Source organism: Doryrhamphus excisus, chromosome 8 (assembly GCF_030265055.1).
Source record: "Doryrhamphus excisus isolate RoL2022-K1 chromosome 8, RoL_Dexc_1.0, whole genome shotgun sequence".
In the NCBI taxonomy this organism is placed as follows: Eukaryota; Metazoa; Chordata; class Actinopteri; order Syngnathiformes; family Syngnathidae; genus Doryrhamphus; species Doryrhamphus excisus.
In genome coordinates this window covers 5634930-5652007 of record NC_080473.1, presented here as the reverse complement: position 1 = coordinate 5652007, position 17078 = coordinate 5634930, and the positions used below count along the sequence as shown (strand labels likewise).

The window sequence follows — 17078 nt, the reverse complement described above, 5'->3', positions numbered from 1 at the left end:
AATAATTCATTCATTTTCTACCGCTTTTTCCTCACGAGGGTGCTGGAGCCTATCCAAGCTGTCTTTGGGATAATACACAATAATAATACACAATAATAACAACAACAATACAATAATAATAATGATAATAATAATAATAATTTCATTTTTTACCGCTTATCCTCACAAGGGTCGCCGGGGTGCTGGAGCCTATCCCAGCTGTCTTCGGGTGAGAGGCGGGTTAATAATAATAATAATAATAATAATGATAATAATAATAATACAGAATACACAATAATAATAATAATTAATTCATTCATTTTCTACTGCTTATCCTCACAAGTAAGTGGGGGGTGCTGGAGCCTATCCCAGCTGTCTTCAGTAATAATAATAATAATAATAATAATGGCTGGCGACCAGTCCAGGGTGTACCGCGCCTCTCGCCCGATGACAGCTGGGATAGGCTTCAGCACCCCCCGCGACCCTCATGAGGAAAAGCGGTAGAAAATGAATGAATGAATGAATAATAATAATAAGATTTATTGCAACACAAATTTTATTTATGTCTTAAATGCTGGCTAATACCAGTGTAAAGGTAACTAGAAGTGTGTTATGTCATGTCTAGAGGGCTCTAATCTAACACATTTTCTATTCTATGAAAATATTCAAATTTATAAATGAGGAATCCTACTTTGAAATTCACTTCTCATTGCTGATAAGGTCTGAGACCAATTAACCCCAATGAACAAGGGATTACTGTTTCCCACTTCTTGCTGCAGGGGTCTGTGTAAATAGTACGAGTACAAAAATGGCGGCTCTTCTGTGTGATGTCATTTTGTGGGATATCTGCATGAAATACTGTATCGATACTTTTCATTCTTAGATTGAATAACAAAGACGCTGGCGCTAGTTACCATTCAAATGTGAGGTGGAGTCATTATATTAGACTGCATGAATGGTTTTAATGCGAGTCAAAAGCACCAATAGTGGATACAGTTGAGGTACCAAATAAGCAGATTAGTACAATTTAACGATCTTGTCTTAGCTCTCAATGCAGCTTCTATTCTGGCAGCACTCAACATACAGAAGCATAAATAACATCTTTCAACACTTGACTAAAAATATGGAAGAATACCAAAGGCGAGCGTGTTTATAAAGGTCACGGTGTTGTGAGCACACTATACCCCCCCCCAACACACATTCGCCTCCATTCACTAGACCCTTTTATCACACACTGAGGACTGAAATGCAAGTAGCAGAAACTCTCTCGAATTTTCCTTGGAGACGACTTGCGGCGCCACTGCTGCTCATTTCAAGCTCTTTGTCCTCCAATAAATCAAACAATGAACAAGGCCATTGTTGCGCCGATGCTGCATCCAGGTACTAGACAGTATTTATCAATGCGGTTAACTATTAACCCCTTGCACAAACAGACAGGGATGGCCGAGACTGGTATCGGAAAACCAGGGTGGGGTTTGTCACGACTGAAGGGTGGAGGTGCTCGTTATGCTCATCCTTTTACCACAGCAGCTTTCATTAATATTTGACATTTTATTGTTACATAATGCCACAGCACTGTGTGTGGGTGTTCTTGTATCGATACTGTATTGACATAGAATGAGGAAACCCATGTGGACATGGTTTTGTGCTTTGATAAGCGGGGATGGCTCATCTGCTGTTTTGAATAGCAACCACATGCGCTCCCTCCCCACCCTTTTTATCCGTGTATTTCCTCTTGTTTGTGCAGCCTGAGGGGAGAACTGCGGAGGAAGTACCCATATAAAGCCTGCATGGATGACGTGGCTCACTAATAGGTGTGAATTCAGTACTATTAGAGGTCAGGAGTGACAGTCATTTCTATCCAGAAAAAAACTCCCTGTTCGTATCACAAGTTGTATTACAATATTGTCATAACGGCAATATTACATCGTTTGTCTTTTCTTTTAAATTTTTTGCTGTGTCTTTATCACAAAAATGTATGACTCATACTCAAGAATTAGTGTATGTAGAGTATTATTTCAATAAACCACCCACCCTGCCTCTGAATGCAAATGGTACAAGCTCATTCACTATCCTGCATGCAGTATCACTGCAACTTGATGCAAGTCTATGGAACTATTATTTTGTGATATGCCTGTTTACCCACTCCCTATAGTTGGTATAGTCCTGTCTGTATAGACTCTATACCTCACCTACAGTATATGGAGGGGATAGCAAAATCTTTGACAGGAATATTTTTAAGTTGATAGGTAGAACACAACCATTCCATGTTGGTGAAGGTCTGTGCCAAGTTTAGAGTCAAAATGATGTAGTTTTTTTATTGTTTTATTTCTCATAATATTACAACATTCAAAAATGATGTAAGACATTATTTTTTCTCATAATATTACATTTATTCCCGTAAATTTTGATTTTTTTCCCCCTCAATATTTGGACTTTATTCTTGTCAAATTACAGCTGTTTCCATTTTTGCAAATTTATTCCACATAATTATGACTTAAGTCCCATCATATTTAAAATTTATTCTTGTAACATTATAACTTTTTTGCAACCTAATTTTCCTAAATTAACCTAATTAACCTTGACCAATTTTTTAAATTACGTCATTAAATTTTCGTTTGTTTTTCATAACATTATGACTTATAAATAATGTCATAATAGGATGTTACTTTCCCCCACTTTACTCTTTTATATTATTCTTGTAAAATGAGGATTTCGCCCCTTTTTTCCTGATATTTTAACTTTAGTCTTAAAAGAATCTTGCAGATTTTCTATTTTTGTTGGGGTTTTTTTGGCTGTATTGTATACATTCAATATTGCATGGAACAAACTATTATATTGTCTTGTCCTAGTCCCTAGTTCCCAAACAAAGCACTCTACGTGTTGCTAACTCACTGTCCATGCATTTTTTTAATTGAGTGTGTCTCCTAAATAACCCACCATGGGGCCAAAGAAAGTTGTGAGTGCCAGCAATTTGATAAAGAAGGTGAAAAACAGTGTGGAATTCCAGAATTCCAGAAAGAAGTCATTGCAAAGTACAAATATGGCGTCTGTGTGGCCGATCTGGCCAGGATGAAACGAGAGAAAGAAGACATCAGGAAAGCCAAAGCTGTCAAAGGCGTAAACAAAACAGAGATCACAAACAATCAAAGTTGTTGCTCCATTAGATAATTCCAAGGTAAGAATCACCATTGTTGCATTGAACTTAAGAGTCAAATTGTCCATTGCTGAAGTGTTAACGGCGTCATCTGCACACTATGCCCCACACTACACTAATTGTTACGCTGACATTAGTAGAGGACATGTGACTGGCATGCTACAAGAGTCAGCTTTCAAGTGGACAAAGCCTTGCTTGGGTTGTCCACCCCTGCTGCATACAATAACATCCTCCACGTTTCAGCACCATGCTCCATTGCAAATGTTATGCAAAGGCATTCAAAGCATGCCTGTAGCCCCTTTTGATGGTTTGCTTAGTACAGTGAGAACGTCCGTGTGCTGCCACCTGTTGCGCACCCAAATTAGAACAGAGCTTCCAACTGTAATTTGGGCTGCGGCACAATCCAAATCCAGAATTGAAGATTTAGCACCAAATACATTATTGTGGATTTGAGGTCACATTGGGGTTTGCAATGAGGTGGGAACAGCACCGGGTGAGTGGAATGACAAACAGACTGGGATGGTAGCCAGTCTTGAGAGGCCAGAGCGAGCAAAAAGAATACAAGTCATGCTTACTCTCATGATGTGTTGTCTTTCATGCTGGGGAGAGAATGTACACACACATATGGAATAATAATAATAATAATACAAATTAAAAAATAATAAAAATTAAAATAAAATAAAATAAAATAATAATAAAAAGAAGGAAATAAAAGGGATTAAAATAACACTTTTTTGGGAACACACATCACTTCACTCACTCATTCTTGTGGACGTCATCAAAACAAGCTGAAAAAAGGCTTACAGGGAAGATATGGTGTTAGCACACCGCCTAGTGGTATTATAAAGAACTGCAATAATAAAGCCAGGATGATGTATAGGTTTACCTTTTGCATTCAAACAAACGTTGATTTGTCAAAAAAAAAAAAAAAAGTTTAAATGGCATGACAGCACATTTGATCTAAAGTCTATTTATGCAAAAATATCGAGGCATGTGTGACACTGGAAGAACATTTTGGACACCAGGTCACCATATCCGTTCTACATCACCCCGAAGATGTTTGATGGGTTTTTTTGAGGTCAGGGTCCTGTGCAAGTTCTTCCACACCAAACCCATGCCTTCATGAATCGTGCTTATCCAAGAAGTGTTTATGATGGAGAAATAACATTCTTCTCAAGGACTTTTGTCCTTTGCTCAACGTTAACATACTCGAGTAGCATTGTTGTTTGGACGGTAATCAAACTGTGGAACACTAACCAGACTATGATACTACATACTAAAAGGGGCTGAGACTGCAAACAGAAGGTCTGAAGTCCGAGTAGGGAATATGCATCCTTGACATGTGGATCCATATATCCTCTACTCTACTAACCCAGTTATTACGTACATCCGCCAATCACTACAGTCCACTTGTTGCCTTTTAAAACCTGTGCTGGGCCCAATAGTGGTTTCTCTCGGGCAGGAAACGGTCTTCGTTCAGGAAGATAACGTTCTTGATGCTAAATGTTCATTCGTCATTGACACACCCACACGTACAAGTTCAAACAATGAAGCATCCATCCACAAACAATGTGAATGACATAGAAGAAAAAAAGGGGGCACTTACGTTGTACCAGCTTTGGCTCTTCTGCAGAGAGGCAAAGAGATAAAAAGAGAAAGAGGAGAGAGAGAGCGGGAGCGGGAAGGAGAAAGAGAGAAAGGAGATTGAATTATTCCACAAGTTAAGGATGTGAAAAACGACCAAAAAGTCCAAGGTCGACATCAGCCTGTGTCTGATAACAACAACATCTGTCTATTTACAAAGAAATGATTCAAATGTTAAAGGGGACCTATTATGCTCATTTTCAACCCTTTGTATTGAGTTGTGGTCTCTTATAGAGCAGTTACACACAATAACCAGCACAGAAAACTTTTTAGATTTTCCCAGATTCTGCACCTATTCCAGCTGGATTTCCTTTGATTTGTACTTCCTGACAAAACTGTGTGTTTTAATTTATTCCACCCACGCCTCTGGGCATGCCCACTCCACTGTGAATGGTAACACGCCCAGAGTGCTTCCCAACTATGAACCATATAAGGAAATACGCCCCTCTGTGATATCAAACTTCCAAATACGCACACCTCATTATCTGAAACTTTGGCATGGTTTAACATGACAATAGAACATTCTAACTACATTCATAAGTCAGAAAAGTGGAAAAAGCATCATAGGTCCCCTTTAAGTAAATATCATCACTTGCCACAACATTGGCTGCATGATCTTATGACTCGCAAAACAAAAGATAATAATGCTCAGGTTTCTTTTGCAGCGCACCCTGCAAACACTATAAAGACATTTCAAACACCTCTCATACTAGATTTCATTAAACCGTGTACCAAAAGTGTCCGGTGTGTGTGTCGTGCCATTTATATAAAAGACGTTTCCCTTAATGAACAACAGAGGGCAGCAGAGTGTCTTCATTTGAAATAATATTCATGACGTAACAAGTAGAGGTTTCTCCAGCCTCCTAAAAATATGGTGCAGTTATCATTCAGGGTAGGTACGGGGGGAAAAAGACAGGAGTTCCAGGATTTTGTTACTGTCATTAAACCGCAAGCAAACATTTGAGGTGGAAAGCCTTGATTTTCAACCAAAAATGTCCATAATATGTATGTGTTAGCACAGCTAGCGTTTCAATTCAGAATTCACTGATTTTTGGTCATATTTACTTTTCCCCACATAAAAATAAGTGGAAAGTAATTTAGCATTAGTTTGTGATAGCAAAGCATCAAATATACAAAAATACAGTATAGTTTTAGTGAAAGTTTTTATATATTGACATTCAAGTCGCTCAAGTCGGGCTACACTGTGAACGATTGGTTAGAAGGCCACTCAGCTACGACACAAAGGTTCGATTCCCTGCTCAGAATTCTCTGTGTGGAGTTTGCATGTTCTACCCGTGCATGCGTGGGTTTTCTCGGGGTACTCTGGTTTCCTCCCACATTCCAAAAAATTGCTAGGTTAATTGGAGACTCCAAATTGTCCATAGGTATGAATGTGAGTGTGAATGGTTGTTTGTCTATATGTGCCCTATGATTAGGCGGGCCACCAGTCCGGTGTGCACCCCAAAGACAGCTGGGGTAGGCTCCAGCATGCCTGCGACCCTCGTGAGGATAAGCGGTATAGAAAATGGATGAAAAAGTCGCTCAAGTCCAGGGAATAGCTTGAAATGGTACAAAGGTAAGTGGTGAAGTGCCAAAGGTAAAAAAAAAAAGGGTAAAGTTACCCAAAACTGCAAAATTGTTGCAGCAAGCCATTCCTTGCAGTGTTCTGGAGTACTTATTACCTCCTCTGTCTGCATCAAAACACTGTACCCTCGTGAACAGTTGAACAGCATTGTATTGAAGAAAGTCATTTGTTGCTAAAAAAAAAAAGGGACTTAACAATGGAAGAGCAACTGAGTATTTTACATAAATCTAGGCTTTTCTTGTGGAAAAGACGGGAGCATTCCCAAACTTTTGACCGGCAATTGAAGTGAAAGGAGGATTGTGTAGCTGCATCTTATCTAATAATTACACTTATTGCAAATGTTGATACAAAATTGGAGAAGAACTTCAACGTGAAGCCAGCAGGAGGGTTTGGAGCCGTGTATCACCCGCTTTGCCATTTGCTGGTGGACCGGGAACGTAACCCCCGCAATTAGCAGGGATATCAATATCAATATCAATATAGGTTGGTGCATTTCAACATTTTTGGTCATTTAAAATCACGGTTTACAGTGAGATGACCCATGGCCGGCCTGTGACGATCACTGAGCTAATGTGGGCTAATCTGATTTGAAGGTGACGGAGACACAAGGGAGGAATTATAACTGGAGGCAGCTCTATGAATAAGTTGCATGCTGCGTGAGTGTGTGCGTTTGATATGCGCTCTGGGGTGATTAATCCTGACACTATCATACTATTTTCTTTACATATTGTAAAAAAAAAAAAAATCAGCTGACAGTGTCTATGACAGTCAAGATAGAAAAACGAGTGTACATATTCCATATATGTATACATGGATCCATTTATATGAAAATATATATTTCCATAATTTAATAGACAAAAGACAAAAATTTAGCAAATTTAGGATGTGCATGGTTATGATGCGTGTATGTCAACTTCTGACCACACCTATTTGAAGCACAAATAACAAAAATGCTCTGTTGTTAGCTTTGTTTTAGCATTAGCATTCCGCGTCAACTGGCAAATGCATACTATCTACACCTACAGGACTTAAGTGGAATAACAAAAGCCAAAATGTACAGTTTGAGTTAAACTAACATGTTTTCAGCGGCTCATTTCACACAATATATGACCTCTGACCTCAGAATTTGAATTTAGCTGTTTCACCCTATTCTGATGATTTTTTTGCATTGACACAACTAATCACAACACTGGGATGCACGGACAGAGGAGCCTGTAGTGTCACAGGCACTGAGGAAGTGGGTGGTGGGGTGGCGGGGACCGAGTGGAAGGGTGTTGGAGCAGATCGGGAAGGGGGGCAGCAGGGGTGGCCAAAAGAAAAGAAGAAGAAATGCTTACTTTAATCAGGTTTAGTCTGTCATACTGAAAGACAATCCAAGAGAAAACAAAGTCAGATGAGCATAGAAATGCATATATATATAGTTATATATATATATAAAATAAAAAAAAAGAATAGTCGGGGGCAATCTGACCGCCAGAGGCCTGATGATGTCATTGAGTGTTTAAATGTGACGCATGAGACACGGGGGGCCGGCGTGATGGTTGGTGGGTGTTTGCGCAGGGAGGCAGGGAGCGGCCCCCTTCGCTGCTCTTTTATTTGGATTGCATTAGGGTTAGGGTGATCAGGCTCACGTTGCCGGGGCGACCTCACACCATGGTCTGGGGTCATGTGACCGAGGCTGACTGAGGCTTACACGTGGGATGGAGGGGGTGAGTGGTGTTTGTCGGTCGGCTTAGATTGTGGCACAAAAGTGAGGGGTGATGTAATCATTTGGCATGTGTATTAAGAGCGTAATAAGTGTGTGTGTGTATCCTATGAGGCAGCCTCTTGTTTATTTGCCCTATCTATGAACAACACTTGAAAACAACATATCACAGACCGGGGTGTCCAAACCTTTTCCACCAAGACCCACATACTCCAAAATGAAAGGATTTGAAAAGCAAAAACTGCATCTCAGCTTTGTCATATAAAGTAGGTGAAAATCCCATTTTTGCAGTTTCTTAAAAATGTTCCAAATATTTCAACTTAATTCATTCATTTTCTACTGCTTAGGGTATCGGGCGTGCTGGAGCCTATCCCAGCTGTCTTGGGGCGAGGGGCGGGGTACACCCTGGACTGGTCGCCAGCCAATCACAGGGCACATGTAGACAAACAACCATTCACACTCACATTCATACCTATGGACAATTTGGAGTCACCAATTAACCCAGCATGTTGTTTTTGGAATGTGGGAGGAAACCGGAGTACCTGGAGAAAAGCAACGCATGCATGCACATTAAAAAATATATACATATTTGTACGTTTTCCCCTCGTGAATAAAGAGTAGCAGAGTATGATGCAATACACATTCAATCATCAATGAAAACTGAGCATTATTATCTTTATCAGGGCGAAATCTTTGATACGGCTCTTGCGTCGGATCTGTGCACGTGTACCTGATGGAGCAGCCAGCGAGTGTGTAAATATGATCAGTCAACTAACACAAGTGCTACATAGCACATCACAGGAGAGGGAAGAAGAAGAGGGCAGGTAGAGCGAGGTGGAGGAGGTTGTTGTCCACGGGTTGCGGTATGGAGAAGCAGGCCGGGGTGATCTCACAAGACAAGACGAGAGGAAGGACGAAGCAGGACAGGGAGGACGAGGAGCACAGAAACATTTTGCAGAACAGAAAGAAAAGAGTAATGCTTACTTTGGAAAGTCGCTTGTGAGACTAGCATGCAAACAGGAGAAGAACAAAGAAAAACAAAATCAGATAAAAAAAAAAGATGAGCACGAAAGAAAAAAGAAAAACAGATCAAGATAATATCAACATCAGATGGCACAGGTTATCATGTGACATGTGGCGGCCAGTAACGCGGAAGGACTGGGGGGCGTGGACATTGTGGATGGATGGATGAATGAATGGAGACGTGAATGATGACACTTGACAGACCATGGGAGTGACATGGCTTTATCATCTCATAAGGAAAATTGTCATATAAATATGGCCCCCGTTGTGTTATACCGTTACTATTAAGAATTTGGATAAAACCCATTTAAAACCTATGTAAGATCTCCAAATGTTCATTCCAAACGGCGCTAGGATAAAAAAAAGCCAATGGTCACACTGGCAGGGCTTCACGGACCCCATGTTGAGATGGTACCAGTACGCATTCTCGCAGGGGGGTTTCAAGTCATCGTGGTCACCTACCTTGGAATTTTTCCCTCCACTGCGCGCTGACTGCAGCGAGTACGTCCTCTGCACAACCTGCTCCGGCGTGGAGGGAGACTTGTCCGAGGAGTGGTCTGAGCCCTTCTCCACCATGTTGTCGCCCTCCTGGCTCTGTGGTGTCGGTGAGCGCGAGCGTTTGCGCAGGACGGGGGAGCAAGCGGGCGTGCTCTTGTTGGAGTTACTGGCAGTGCTGAAAGGAAAAGAGAGAGTAATAAGGATGAGAAAATGACACAAGTCATGGTAAATTCTCAAAAATGACATTTATACTTCACGGCTAGCTCTCGCAGTTCATCCTCTTTCCCGGAAGTGTAAACAAACATGGCGGTGTTTACGGTTATTATTATTTTGGCTATTATTATTTACTACTTTTCCGGGCTGCACGGTGGTCGTGTGGTTAGCGCGCAGACCTCACATAAAGGAGACCTGAGTTCAATTCCACCCTCGACCATCTCTGCGTGGAGTTTGCATGTTCTCCTCGTGCATGCGTGGGTTTTCTCCGTGTACTCCGGTTTCCTCCCACATTCCAAAAACATGCTAGGTTAATTGGTGACTCTAAATTGTCCATAGGTATGAATGTGAGTGTGAATGGTTGTTTGTCTATATGTGCCCTGTGATTGGCTGGCCACCAGTCCAGGGTGTACCCCGCCTCTCGCCCGAAGACAGCTGGGATAGGCTCCAGCACCCCCGCAACCCTTGTGAGGATAAGCGGTAATGAATGAATACTACTTTTCCTGATCATGAAAAACGATCATCATCAAGAGATATGTCATGTTACCTATATCGGTATCCGTATCGCCTGATATTGGTATCAGAAACTGAGAGTTGGACAATATCGGCATATTGGTTTTCAGCAAAAAAGCCAATAGCGGATGTCTATTTCAGAAACACATTAATTTATGTATTTATTTAAGTTGATGAGTCATGTCATATAAAACAACTTTTGAGAACTTCGAGCCAATTTCCACTCCTCTTAAACCCCACCAACTGTCCTCGAGACGTAATCCCCGCCAGGATGATGATGGAGGTTATAGATACCATCGGTCCCAGCCTTGTTCTTGTCATGAACAGCTGCTCCAGGCTGGGTATTGTCCCCATTGCCCTTAAGCAAGCTGTAGCTAGACCACTCCTGAAAAAGCCAAACTGAGATCCTTCAACTTTGTCAAACGTCTGTCCAACCCATAATATTGCTAACAAATTTCAATTGGGCTTTAGGAACTGCCACAGCACAAAATCCGCATTCTTCAAAGTACAGTTACATCAGTTTTTGATGCTGTGGACCACTTATTCCTAATCTCCTGTTTTGGATACTGCATTGGCCTACATGGGTCTATACTTAAATGGTTCATGTTATATCTCACTCTAAGTTTCAGTAGCGATCAATTACTTTTCTCTCATCTGGCATGCCCCAAGGTTCCATCCTTGGACCCACCTTAATTTCACTATACATGCTACCATGAGGATCAATCATCTCCAGGCACAATACAAGAAGGCACTAGATCTCCGCCATCAAACAATGGTTGTCTCAGAAGAAATTCTGGACTTTTAACGTACAGAGTTTTGCCCCTGGTGCATCGCACAGTCAACACAATTTTAGCACTCCTTTTGCCCCTGAAGTTCTTGATATGCTATTTGATAACAGTCTTAAATTTGATAAGCAAGTAAGAGCTACTTTTTTCCCACCTGAAGCTCCTGGCAAAGGTAAAACCCTTTTTAAACAAAGCAGACCTCCATCCATCCATTTTCTATGTCGCTTATCCTCACCGGGGTCAAAGGTATGCCCTGGACGGGTGCCCAGCCAATCACAGGGCACATATAACAAACAACCATTCACACTCACATTCATACCTATGGACAACTTGGAATCTCAATGCATGTTTTTGGACGAATGTGGGTGGAAACCAGCAACATTGCATTTTACTCTGCTACTACAGATATATGGTCCAGCTCAAATATGACCCCCTACATTAGTTTAACTACATAGTAGCTGTGCTTGTAGTTTTTATTAGGAATGTTTTTTTCCTTAACAAAGACAGGGTCTATTCAGACAACTTCTGCGTCTCACAAAGGTACACTTGAGTACCAACTGGTGGTTCAAATGTGACTCATGAAAAAATGGTCTAAAAATGTGTATTTTGTCATGAAAATTACAATTTAAAAAGATAGGTATATGGATTATGGTCCATAAAAGTTGCAATAGGAAGTATTCAGCTGTCATATTCATCCCATGTTGTGATGTCCAGTTCCGTTTCCTCTTACGCAAAATGGTAATGTCATCCACATCAAATTACCACCTCTAAAAATAAAAAAAAATATGGCAACCCCACCTTTAAGAATCCAATGTATCCCTCTGTGCTGTACAATCCTTGAGTCATCAACATCAGCAGGGTTCCTTCCCTTGCTGCCTTGCATTACATCACCGATGGCCTAACAAGCTTGAAGCACCACGTCACGTGCAACCTGGTTAATGAAGGCTAAGCTAATACTGGAAACCAACAACAACAACAACACAGCAATGAGGCTGATTTAATAGGAAACACCAACGCTTTCTTTCCACTGTTTACCTCAAAACCTAAGAAATAAAACTAAACAAATAGCATACTAACAGCGACAACCTGTGCAAGCCTACTTTTTTATTGCCCAACAGTAAATTGATCAGATATCAATCGTGGTGGTGGGGAAGATCGATAAGAGAATTGTGCTTATAAGCCAGAGCCATAATGGCGTTGTACTGCTATGATCAATTCCCCTCCTAACCCCTTTACTATCCAGCTGCATTGATTGACTGACTGAAAGAACTCAGTCTATATTTACCTCCAGTGACGGTGAGAATGCGGCTTAACAATGAGCCAAAATGGAAAAACAAACAAAAAAAACAATGCCTTTTGGAACTATGCCCAGCACAGCCACACAACACGCACAAATCTCAGCTTGGAGTGAAGATTGCTATAGCAACAGAGGTTTAAATATTCCAAGGGTGTGTGTGTGTGACTAAATATACTATCCAGGTCTGCTGCCTGACTGAGCAGAAAAACAAAGTCTCAGTAATTGTGCATTGAAACACTTGTTTCAATCAGTAGTGCCACCTATAGGTTGTGTTGGCATACATGGGATACAGATTATAAGGTTTAATAATCTTTTGACAGAGGGCCATTTATTTATGCTTTGTCCCCTACGTATGACGGCGGCCATGTTTTTCAAATTTGATAGAAATACGCTTGTCAGTCCCCTAAAGGTGTACACCAAATTTTGTGCTTATTGGACAAAACACATTAAAGTTACAACTGAAGTTTTGTAGAGCACATTGAACTGCCTGAGAAAGGTTCTGGGTGGGTGGGGGCCAAACTTTGGGTTTGTCAGAAAAATAATAGAAGAGGCAACTCAATAAAGGTGAGTGTTATATCTCTAAAAACTGAGCAAACAGACACATCTTGTCCCTAATGGATTGTTCGGGGTATTAATTAAAGCAATGATTCTCAATTGGTGGGTTGTGGGTCTTTCCATGGACATAAAAAAGGCAGAAAACTAATCTTGCACTTTTATTCTGAAGGGAAGGGATCCTGTCGTCTATCTGTTCTTGTTTGGGTGGTGCCAGGTCTCCGTCGGGCTATTTGAAACCCATTGTCATATAAGACCAACAACGTTTGTTAGCTGTCTACTGCCACCAAGATGCTGAACATGCCAGGCACGGTTATTGTTTATACTTTGTTCCCACTGTACATATGTTATACAGTTTTAGTGGAACATGCATCTTGTGCAATATCTGATCAAGCTTATATTGCAAGTGCAATATATTAAGTTTTAAGTGCAGTATTTTTTTTTATAATGCCTCATATTTAATTCACTAGCAAGATCTCAGTGTATATACTGGTTATATACACTACCACTCAAAAGTTTGGGATGACTTGGAAATGTTTTTGTCCAGTCTGAGATCTGGCTTTTTCTTGGCAGTCCTGCTATGAAGTCCAGCATCCTGAAGTCGCCGCTTCACTGTTGATACTGACACTGGTGTTTGATGGCTACTATTTAGTGCAGCTGTGAGGCATCTTTGTCTTAAACTACACACTCTCTTGCACAGTTGTGCAGCGTTTTTCTGTCCTTGTTAGACCCAGTTTGTGCTGCTCTCTGAAGGGAGTAGTTAACAGCGTGGATGTTAGTTTTAGTTTAGATTTTTAGATGTCTTTTTTTAATCATCTATTAGCCTTATAAAATGATGAACTAGATGAACTGATTAGCAGCCATACCAGGAGATTGATGCAGAGGACTGACAGTTGTTGATAGTAGGCCTCTATGCAAAAATGTACATCCTTCTTTGAAAATCATCTGATTCATTTTAATTGTTTGTGAAATGGATAAAAATGTTTGTGAAATGGATAAAAATTGTTTGTGAAATGTATGATGAAAATTTGTTTTTTTTGGAAAAAAGACACGAGTGATCCCAAACTTTTGAACGGTAGTGTATTTCATTTCATATTTTATATTATCGTGCAAACTGCATTTGTATATAACCCTGGATAAAATTGTTAATTTGGTAATACTTTATTTTTATTATAAGTTTATTTTGATATTGTGTATTTTGTACTGCTTAACTGATTCTGTTCTCTTGCTGCTGTGCAATCCAAATTTCCCCACTGAGGGACGAATAAAGGCATATCTTATCTTATATCTTGAAGAATCTGAGAATTTGTTATCTGTCTGCTGAGCTAGCCAAACTTTAGCAGGAGCAGAATAGAAAACCTCTACAGACACTTTTTGTTCAGATAATTTTGAGTTTGTGGATAAAAACGAAACCTCAAACTCAACTCAAAAATTTGAGATATTTTAGTCGAAAAATGCACCATGGGTCGCCACTTCGTCATTAATGCTAAGGGTGAGTACCTCTGCCAAACCAGTTGAAAACCACTGAACTAAAATCACATTTGTGCTTGGATGCATCCTAGTGGTCCAAACTGATCTACATGCTGGACACCACCCACACAGTGGACTCTGAACTTTGAGGCGTCCATCACACACGACCCCTTCCTTGCATGTCACACTCAAATCCCAAATAGGTCAAGAAAACAAAAAAAAGGGAAAACAAGCATGCGTGCTTGCTTGTTTGTGCCACTTTGTTACCGTCTCTCTAAAGCTCTTAAATCCCACTGGCTCAAGCGGTCCACAAATGTTCCGTTCCACAATACCCCCATCCAGAGCATTCTTTGTTTGTTTACACGTTTTTGCTGACGCTTAGGAAAAAAAAACAGCAAAAAAGGACCTTCTCTTGTGGCCGTGAATGGTCTGCAACGCCAAGTACGACCCCAGGCAGCATAAAGCGGGCAGGCATGAGGGCGGAAAAGCAACATAGCAGCAGAATATGCAATGCTTTTCCATTGGCATTCACTACCATCAATCGCATTCGACTCCATGTTCACATTATATAACTCCAGCTACCCAACCGCACCCAGGCATCCACAGACATCTGGCCATACCGCTGGTGAAAGATTCGGTCTCTCAACACGTCGCCGTAGCAGCCCTCCAGGCAGCGGCAGCCCTCGTTGGCCACGCTCACGCACTCAAACACCACCATGTCCTCGTAGGTCAGCCCCAGTAACGAGCTGTTCACCCAGCGAATCATCCCAACACGGATGGCTCGCCGCTGTCTTTCCACGAGAACGAACGGAGAGAAGATGGATGGACGAGGAAGGCAGGCAGGGAGGGAGATTTTCTTTAGTAGGCTTAGAGCCACTGATCTTCCCTGGCCAGCTCTGATCTCCTAATAACCAGCTTACATCGCCCTGAACACCACCTGCCAAAGAAGAGGCGCTGGGGGGTCTGGGGGGGTCCATCCTAAATAGCACATGTTGATTTTCTAAATGGGCTCTAACCTGGTTGTCGCCATGTGGAGAGCCGCTCAATCAGCCCCGTTCAAGCGGCTTCATTCATGCAGCAGCGATGGAGAGGAGGAGGCAGAGAAAAGAGGAGATGGATGTAGGAACATGCCGGGAGAAAAATGTGAAAAAAAAAACCACACGTCATCTGGTTTTATCCTCTCTTTTGTCTCATAGATGCTGAGAGGCTCCATGAAGCAAGCTTCCATGTTCCCTTCTCATCCTTCTCATCCGCTGGCGTCCAATGGTTGCGCTTCTTCTTTCACGATTTCTGCTCGTACAATGGATGGAGGAAGAATGACAATGTCTCTCTGGTTGCTTTCTGCCTCCTCCTGTGGGTGTTGCTGCAGCCTGCCTGCCGCGTTCTCAATTATTCATGCGCTTCATGAATGGAGGGGCTGACATCATCGGCATTCAGGTCACTTTACATTTCCCAGCCCCGTCTAAAATCTCACTTCTTGCTTTGAGGTGATGCTGCAAACAGCGCATGATCGGTAAGCATTAGGGATGGGCATGATAAGGTCATTCAAATAATAGACATTAATTGGTAGGCAAAGATTTCATCTAGTATGTGGTGTCTGCTATGGGACATTATGCAACATTATTGGAATTTAATATACACTACTGCTCAAAAGTTTGGGATGACTTGGAAATGTATTGTATATAACTCTGGGAAAAACTGTTGATTTTGTTAATACTTGGGTTGTTTATATTGTTTATTTTTCTATATTGTGTATTTTGTACTGCTTAACTGATTCTGTACTCTTGCTGCTGTGCAATGCAAATTTCCCCACTGAGGGACGAATAAAGGCATATCTTATCTTATCTCTTATCTTAAATGTTTTTGTCCAGTCTGAGATATGGCTTTTTCTTGGCAGTCCTGCTATGAAGTCCAGCATCCTGAAGTCGCTGCTTCACTGTTGATACTGACACTGGTGTTTGATGGCCACTATTTAGTGCAGCTGTGAGGCATCTTTGTCTTAAACTACACACTCTCTTGCACAGTTGTGCAGCGTTTTTCTGTCCTTGTTAGACCCAGTTTGTGCTGCTCTCTGAAGGGAGTAGTTAACAGCATGGTAAGAGATTTTAGTTTTAGTTTAGATTTTTAGATGGCTTTTCTAATCATCTATTAGCCTTATAAAATGATGAACTTGGATTAGCAGCCATACCAGGAGATTGATGCAGAGGACTGACAGTTGTTGATAGTAGGCCTCTATGCAAAAATGGAGATCCTTCTTTGAAAATCATCTGATTCATTTTAATTGTTTGTGCAATGGATAAAAGTGTTTGTGAAATGCATGAAAATGTGTTTTTTCTTTTTGGGGAAACAAAGAAATTTGCATGTCATCCCAAACTTTTGAGCGGTAGTGTATATACAAATAATATTATATATTTAAAAAAAACTTATAGTCCAGAAAATATGGTACATTTATACCATAAAAAAAACAAACACAAGATTCAAATAAAACTGTTCTGTATTCTAAAATATTATCGTATTTAATGAACAGTACATCATTATAGTTGTTGAGTAATTATATATTTTATTGTAATCATACTTGTCTATCTCATCAACTGGGTGAAACAAAGTGCTTGTGGTCATTCATTAAAGTTACCAAACTATACTACATAGTGCCTTGC

At 40.9% G+C, this 17078-nt stretch overlaps 1 protein-coding gene across 9 annotated transcripts in view; it reads right to left on the bottom strand.

Annotated features, from left to right (window-relative positions):
• The window catches only part of gramd1bb (GRAM domain containing 1Bb), an 88145-nt gene that overhangs the window by 10111 nt on the left and 60956 nt on the right, over nt 1–17078 (bottom strand). For 6 of the 9 annotated variants that reach the window (XM_058079299.1, XM_058079300.1, XM_058079307.1 and 3 more), the window contains 5 exons: nt 9556–9766; nt 9055–9075; nt 7703–7726; nt 4743–4763; nt 3712–3735 (listed from right to left, as the gene is read on the bottom strand). In XM_058079299.1, the coding sequence (XP_057935282.1) occupies nt 3712–3735; nt 4743–4763; nt 7703–7726; nt 9055–9075; nt 9556–9766 (301 nt within the window). Of the gene's footprint in view, nt 1–3711; nt 3736–4742; nt 4764–7702; nt 7727–9054; nt 9076–9555; nt 9767–15041; nt 15305–15437; nt 16463–17078 lie in introns of those variants that run through there. The other 3 variants (XM_058079306.1, XM_058079302.1, XM_058079301.1) reach the window with 3 other exon arrangements.